The sequence below is a fragment of the Rutidosis leptorrhynchoides genome, chromosome 9 (genome assembly GCF_046630445.1).
Source record: "Rutidosis leptorrhynchoides isolate AG116_Rl617_1_P2 chromosome 9, CSIRO_AGI_Rlap_v1, whole genome shotgun sequence".
Classification (NCBI taxonomy): Eukaryota; Viridiplantae; Streptophyta; class Magnoliopsida; order Asterales; family Asteraceae; genus Rutidosis; species Rutidosis leptorrhynchoides.
The window spans coordinates 273,455,175-273,463,402 of record NC_092341.1 but is presented as its reverse complement, the minus strand read 5'-3'; the positions used below and the strand labels follow the sequence as shown (position 1 = coordinate 273,463,402).

Here is an 8,228-nt window from a genome sequence, read left to right as displayed (position 1 = left end):
ACCCTACATTGTTCAGTTGATCAATATTGTCATATGTATTTTTACTACAAAATACATTAGGTGAGTTTCATTTTATTTTTTACCCTTTATATTTTTGGGCTGAGAATACATGCGTAATTTTTATAAATGTTTTACGAAATAGACACAAGTAATCGAAACTGCATTATATGGTTGAATGATCGAAGCCGAATATGCCCCTTTTAGCTTGGTAGCCTAAGAATTAGGGAACATCACTAATTTTGAGAATTAGTGCACGCCAAATTGACGTGAATCCTAAAGATAGATCTATGGGCCCGACGAACCCCATCTAAAGTACTGGATGCTTTAGTACTTCGATGTTGTTTTATATCATGTCCGAAGGATTTCCTGGAATGATAGGGGATATTCTTATATGCATCTTGTTAATGTCGGTTACCAGGTGTTCAATCCATATGAATGATTTTTGTCTCTATGCATGGGACGTATATTTATGAGAACTGGAAATGAAATTCTTGTGGTCTATTAAAATGATAGAAATGATTATTTATGTTAAACTAATGAACTCACCAACCTTTTGGTTGACACTTTAAAGCATGTTTATTCTCAGGTACGAAAGAAATCTTCCGCTGTGCATTTGCTCATTTTAGAAATATTACTTGGAGTCATTCATGGCATATTTCAAAAGACGTTGCATTCGAGTCGTTGAGTTCATCAAGATTATTATTAAGGCAATTATAGTTGGATATATTATAAAATGGTATGCATGCCGTCAACTTTCGTTGTAAAGAAAGATTGTCTTTTAAAATTGAATGCAATGTTTGTAAAATGTATCATATAGAGGTCATGTACCTCGCGATGTAACCAAATGTAATGTATTCGTCCAGATGGATTAGGACGGGTCATGAAAGATATTGGAAAGGGTATTGATATTGTTGAGAAAATTGATGTGGCACTTGAAGTGGAACTTAAGGTTGAGACTAGGGTGGTTGGGAAGCACTACCCGACGTACCAGATGTATACTGAGCTCCAGTAAACCCTGGAGGTATTGGTGGATCACTAGCTTCAAACACCAAAGTTGAATGCCTGATTTGGGCCTCTAATTCCTTCACTTTTTCTCGAGATTCTTGTAACTGACTTTCTAACTGTTAAACATACTCATCTGGATCACTTTCTGGACTATGTTCCACTGATGGCGCTCTAAATATTCCGGGTCTGGGAGTCACATGGGCATCGTTATTTCTGGTCTGGTGAGCCATACCTGTCTGCAAACACATCATCTTACAAAAGCTTAGTTGATAACCTGTTAGCACCTATGACTAAGCACAATCACCTAGGCACATATCTCTACATTCACTTATTCCCCACTCGGATGTTTGACACGACACATTCATAAGTTTAGGAGTAAGTCTCTTATACAGTGCACATACTGCCAAACCTATGCTCTGATACCAACTTGCAACACCGTACTTTTTACCCGACACCAAGGTAAGTATGGTTGACCTCTTATGTCGGGAACACCATCGACGTTACGTTGGAATTCACCCTCGACGTTAGCACTGGGTGTGCACATAATCACATATAGTCACTGCACTGGTCACAGACTCCTAAACAGTCTAGTCATAAGCATGTCATAGATCACTATACTTGTCACTGTATAATCACATCCATATAGTCCCACTCACCTGAAAGCACAAGTACTCAGTTATCTTATATCATTAAGCCTTCACCTTTCTGTTTGTCACCTGAGAATATTATTTCTCTAGTTAGTACACTTTTCAATCAAATTACACATTAGAATAAATAACACAACAATACGGTAACTGGTCAGAATTGCACTTGGCCCAAACCTACAAACACTGTCACTCGCACGGATGAGGTCTCACTCGTGCGGCTGACTAGTTCACTCGTACGGGTTAGTATCCTCACTCTCACGACTGATCTATCACTTGTACTAGTGATTACCAAACTCACTCACACGGTTTAGTGTCTCACTCGCACGAAACGCACGATTGATCAAGAACAGCAGCAGACCTGCAATTCGAGCTTTTTACACCCAACTCAAAGTGATTTAATGTTTAAAACCTTATCATTGGAAAGTAAACCTCAAGACAATTTCATCGATAGTTTATTTGTCAAAAATGGAGTTACGGTTTGAAAGTTACGCCATTTTCAATTTTACCAAAAGCTGACCACTGCTTAACCGCGTGGTTGAGCCCTCAACCGTGTGGTTGAGCCCTCCAAATTGTGCTCAACCGCGTGGTTGAGCTGTCACTCGTGTGGATGCTGAAGAACAGCATCAGCTCGCTGTTTTTGAGTTTTTACACCTAAAATTCGATTTCTGCTTGTTTTGATCAATCCAATGACTCAATAAAACCATATAACACATATTTAATCTATTTCTAACCTCAATCAAGCATAACAAACACATTCAAATCAAGCATCAAACATCAAACTAACTTAGATAAAAACCCACTTAAAAACCCATTTTGTATTCATCATAATCTGAGATACTTAACTTGTTTTGATTCTGAAATCACAAAGAATTCGATGCACACAATCTCTAGCTTTGATTTACACTTGTTAATTTTAAGGATTTAAAGAGTAGAGAGTGTTTAGGGTTTGAAACTTGCTAAAAAATCGCAAGATATGAACGTACAGACTTGTTTATTTTAGGTTTCTTCACACATAGGTAACACTTCCGTCTAACACACGGGTATTTACCAGTTATCTGAAACCCAAAATCTTTAATAACTTATTCATTCTAAGTCCAATTCACAAAAGGAAATTTGTTTTGTGACCCTTGTCACAAAACGTACATTATCTCATACACAATAATTATAAATGACATAATTATTAAAATCACTATAATAACACAGAAGGATAAATAGGTGATTACCACTATAACCAAAGCTAGGTTGTTACAAGTATTAGTATTAGTATTACTATTAGTATTAGTACTAGTACTAGTACTAGTATTAGTATGAAAAAGTATTTACGGTCCTTCGGTTGGTCTTAACTCGTGTAATGATATTACTAACCATTCTACTACCTCGGCATGGTCTAACATTATTAAAGCAGAACTTTGTATAGATTCTGTGGGAATACCTTTCAGGAATTCTTTCATAAAACAAATTGGTGACGGGGCTTCAACTTCTTTTGGAACAAGAAATGGTTGGGTGACGATACTTTAGAAAAAGGTTCAAAAGATTATTCTGTCTTGAGTATAATCCAGAGGCTTCGATAATGGACAGATTGTAGTGGAACGGTTCAAAGTGCATCAGTACGTGAGTCTGGACATGACCCCCATCAGGTTGCTTGATGGGTAAACTGGACGTGATGAATAACATGATCAATTCGGTTACAGTCTGCTCGAGCAAACCAGATTCGTGGGAATGGCAGTTAAATAATGGCGGCCAGTTTCATACAAAAATTCTAGCAGATTTGTTAAACACCATGTTGTTAAATCCAGGTACATGTCGCCTAGAAACTCTACGCAATAATCTTGTTCCAAAAAAGGTGGAAGTTTTTGTGTGGAGAACTAGGAAATTGCGTCTCCCTGTTCTTACAGAATTGGACAAAAGGGATATCGACCTCAACTCGGTTCGTTGTCCCATTTATGACGATGATGTTTAAACGGTTAATCACACCCTTATTTTTTGCCATCTAGCTTATGACATTTGCAATTTATAATATGGACTTTGCAATTAATTATTAATTAAGCTTAATCATAACACTTTCCAATCAAATTAATATATCGTTTTCTTTATACTATCATAAAGAGAGGTGATCCTCACACTTCCAATATTGATCCATCCACACCTTTTTATAAAAATGGACTGTTTTACCCTTCATTTAAATTTACTTAAAATATCCTCTGACTTTTTAACTCAATACTTCTCCTTCAACTCTTGATACCAATACCAGATATTTTGTTACCTTTTTCAAGTAATGTGTAAAAACCACAATCAATCGTACTCTCCTCTTTTTATAAAATGGGCCGCCACCGCTAACGCCACCGCCACCGCTCCTACTCGTACTCACACTTTCATATTTTCTATCAATCATTAAATCTTACTCCGTTATACTCCGTAAATCTTATTGTTATTGCCATAAGACTTTGATGCGCTAGAATTTTATGAATATTATCCTCGATTGAGTTTCGACGACTCTTTGATCAATCGTACTCTGAAACTCACGGAATAAAATAAAAAAAAAAACAACATTAGTGAACCAAAGAAAATCAACTTTAGCCCAAACCCATTTAATAAGTACGAGAACAAATTGATCTACAAATGTTTAAAGTAAATGAGTGTTGTTAGAATTGAAGAAAGCTTTAATCTTTGAGTAGGGATGTTCATCGGTTTGGTTTTCGATTTTTCGAATTATTCAGTTAGATTTTTTCGGTTTTGAAATTTAAAAAATTAAAACCGAAAACCAAACCAAAACCAAATGTAAATATCAAAACCAAAACCAAAACCAAACATTGTAAATATCAATTTTTTACTTTTTCCTTACGAGATATATAAACATTATTGTATCAACTTTGTAATATATCATACTAAAGTAATATATAAATCGAATGTACGTATATATACAAATTTACAAAATACAATAAGCTTATATTAGCTTATAAAATATCATAATACAATACATATTATATAAAAAAAAATAAACAATATCAATAACTAAGAGAAAGTCAATTTAAATTTGTTACATGTATAAGAATGCGGAAAAAAGAAATTAAAAAATATATGAATTAATAAATTAAATAGGATTTCAAATCGAGTAAAAAACTTTGACTTGAAAAGTTAAATTATCTACTCAAATCATATATCTATCACATGTATACAATAATATTAATAACTTAATATATTTATTTAATAATGTTTAAATTGAATTCAGTTTTATATTCGGTTTTCGGTTAACCAAATTCAGAAATTTCAAAACCAAAAATCGAACCGAAAATCAAATTTTAATTCGGTTTTCGGTTTCGCTCGATCTGAAAACCATTTTATACATTCGGTTTGGATTTTTTTGGTTTGGTTTCGATTTGGTATTCGGTTTAAATGGTTTTAACTAAACTGATGAACACCCCTATCTTTGAGTGATTTGACGAAACGCATGACCTATAGTCCTATATGTCAAATAATATCATTGATACAATAAATTGGTCTTACATCATACGGAGTACATAATAATACGAACAAGAAGTTGGAGAGATTTGGGGAAGGAATTGAACAAGAAGAGAGAGTAATGATTTTTGGCTTGAATGAGAGAAACAATCAATAGAAAATTAGGTGAACATAAAACTGCGTGCATTAGAATAGCAAAATAATTAAATATTGAAGGGTAATTTGGTCAGATTGTATTAGTTGGTGTGTATGGATCAATATTGGTTGTGTTAGAATCACCTCCCTACTATTATAAATGGGAAGGAAGCAGTACAACCAATCAAATTAAATATATAGTTGAGTGGGGTCGATTTCAACGTCTCCTTTCCTTTATAACTCATTTCCATGTTTAACCAATCATCCCCGATCATAGACCCGATTGGGCTCTCCGACCCAAACCCGACACGGGTTGGGCATCAACTTCTTCTATGTCATCGTTATACAAACAAAACTCATGGTCACCCGACTTGCATCGTGACGAAGAATGGACAAGACGAAAAGGGAAACATACAAAACGAAGTCGTCGAAAGAGTAAAAGTGTAACCGATGAAGATATCGATGAACTCAAAGCGTGTATCGAATTAGGATTCGGTTTCAATAATTGTTCACCTAAATGTGATGACCGTCTTTCGACTACTTTACCGGCTTTAGGTTTATATTATGCGGTTAATAAACAATATCACGATACGATTTCTAAGTCGTCTTCAATTTCGTCTTCGTCTTCATCGTCCAACTTGTACTCGTCCATTGTTTCGGAGCCCGATCTATGTTCTCCATCGAGCCCCCTGGTCATTATTAGTCATGGTAAATACATATAAATATTTTAAACTTCAATTCACATGTATTTACTACTCTCTGTTTAAAAAACTGTCTCCGATGAATTTTTTATATTAAAATAAGTGTGATAAATATATGGAGTATTTTATAACTTTAACTGAATTTACTAATAATTTTTAGTTATATTTATAGGTAGATTTGTTATAATGATTTACAGACATATATAAATAGTAAGATCAGTGGAATATAGCTTTAGATCTAGATCAAAGATTTTGTGTTCTAGAATATATATGATTTCATTAATTAATAACTTGCGTACAACTTTGTGGGATTTTATTTTAGATTATTGATTTGAAGCATGTATATGTGATTGCAGGGGATAATCCACAAACGGTGAAGACTAGATTGAGACAATGGGCGCAAGTTGTAGCATGTTCGGTTCGTCTATCATCACCATCATCATCATCATCATCATAATCATAATGAGATACAATAATAAAACAACCATGGTTAGATCAACTAAACCAAAGACTGTAATTTGGGACCAACCAAAAATAATAATATTTGATTTTTTTTTTTTTTTTTTTTTTTTTTTTTTTTTTTTGAAAGGCAATGTTAGTGGTTAGCTCACGAAGTTAATTCACGAAAATCCCCCCCCCCCCGAGACTCGAACCCTGGTCTCCTCGAACACCATGTTAACATGGTGACCAATGAGGCAAAGCCCCATTGGCATAATAATATTTGATTTGAAGATATTTTGTTCATTGGATGATAATCGTGTCAACCCCTCATGTTTTTTGTGGTATGATTATTTATTGTATATTTTATATCGTATATACTTTGTGTGATTTTGTTTATATTTGTATTTCTTTAATAGATAAAATGTTGAAATGTGATAGTTTGTTTTTAAGTGGCCGGTGTCATGTTGACATTTATTTATTTATTTATTTATTTTTTTTTACAAGTTGTGCAAATAAAGTTAAGATTATGGTTACTAATTTAATGTAATTATAAATAAATTATAAAGCAATTTTGGGAACTAACTTAGTTTGTTATCTAATATGGAAATATAGGAATTTAAAAGTTTTTACTAAATAAAGAATGGGTTCCTCCAACAATTCTATCCGAAATTCAAACACAAAGCTTTAGTTAGATATCCAAACGTTCAAAGAAGAAACCACTTGAATGACATCAATGGCTTATAACACATCCTTCTATGTTACGGCTCCCCCACGTCGTGTAGGTATCGGTTGGTATACATTTTCATCTTGATTTATAATGTTATGCGAGGCGTATACGAAATAGTTATATTTTTACAAGGAAATACTATTAAATACGATACAATTTTACACAAGTTATTTATTTATTTATAGAGTGGATATACCTAAACCTTGCTGCAACACTTATAGACAGTGTACCTAATCGTACAGTAGTGTGATTTTTAGTAAGTCCGGTTCGTCCACAGGGAACTCACCAAGTTTAACGCTATATTTTTAAAACTATATTTGTATAAATATAAATATAAATATAAGTAGTATTATTATTATAAAAGGGGGTTTTTACCGTTTAATGACCGGTTTGTCGATTTTAAAACTTTAGTCGCAGTTAAAACCTAATGTAAAATATTAAATATATAAAAGACTTAATTTAAAGCGTAAAGTAAATAACAATAATGAAATTGCGATAAATAAAATGACGATAAATAAAATTGCGATAATTAAAAAGTACGATAATTAAAAGTGCAATTAAATACAATGACAGTAAATAAAAGTGCGATAATTAAAAGTGCAATTAAATATGAAATAAAGAAATTATGCTTATTTAAACTTCCGTAATCATGATGTTTGACGTGTTGATTTTTAGTTTATTACCATGGGTTAATTGTCCTTTGTCCTGGATTATTTAATATGTCCGTCTGATTTTTGTCCATAACAGTCCATCAGTCATAAATATAAAGTGCGAGTGTCCTCGTCAAATTATCCTTATATCCGAAGTCAAATATTCCAACTAATTGGGGACTTAAACTATAATTACACACACACACACACACACACATATATATATATATAATATATATATATATATATATATATATATATATATATATATATATATATATATATATATATATATATATATATATATATATATATATATATATATATATATATATATATATATATATATATATATATATATTACGAGTGAGATAGAGAGATAGATGGTGTATGGATTCAGTCGACCAGAGCCTGCTTTTATAGGAATGTGGCCATGTACAGTAGCCCATGCGATCGCATGGGC

General features: G+C 32.9%; 1 protein-coding gene across 2 annotated transcripts; it reads left to right on the top strand.

Moving 5' to 3' along the window:
* The first annotated feature begins 5,491 nt into the window (after positions 1-5,491).
* LOC139866711 (uncharacterized) lies at positions 5,492-6,837 on the top strand. Of its 2 annotated transcripts, XR_011765551.1 has the most exons (3): positions 5,492-5,954; positions 6,304-6,498; positions 6,676-6,837. XR_011765551.1 is itself a non-coding variant. In XM_071855003.1 (2 exons), exons 1-2 carry the CDS (start codon positions 5,579-5,581, stop codon positions 6,402-6,404), a joined length of 477 nt encoding a protein of 158 aa, XP_071711104.1. In that variant the 5' UTR covers positions 5,492-5,578; the 3' UTR covers positions 6,405-6,504. The 2 variants fall into 2 exon arrangements, 1 of the variants encoding a protein (XP_071711104.1); XM_071855003.1 differs by lacking the exon at positions 6,676-6,837 and having other exon boundaries at positions 6,304-6,504.
* Positions 6,838-8,228: the final 1,391 nt, after the last annotated feature.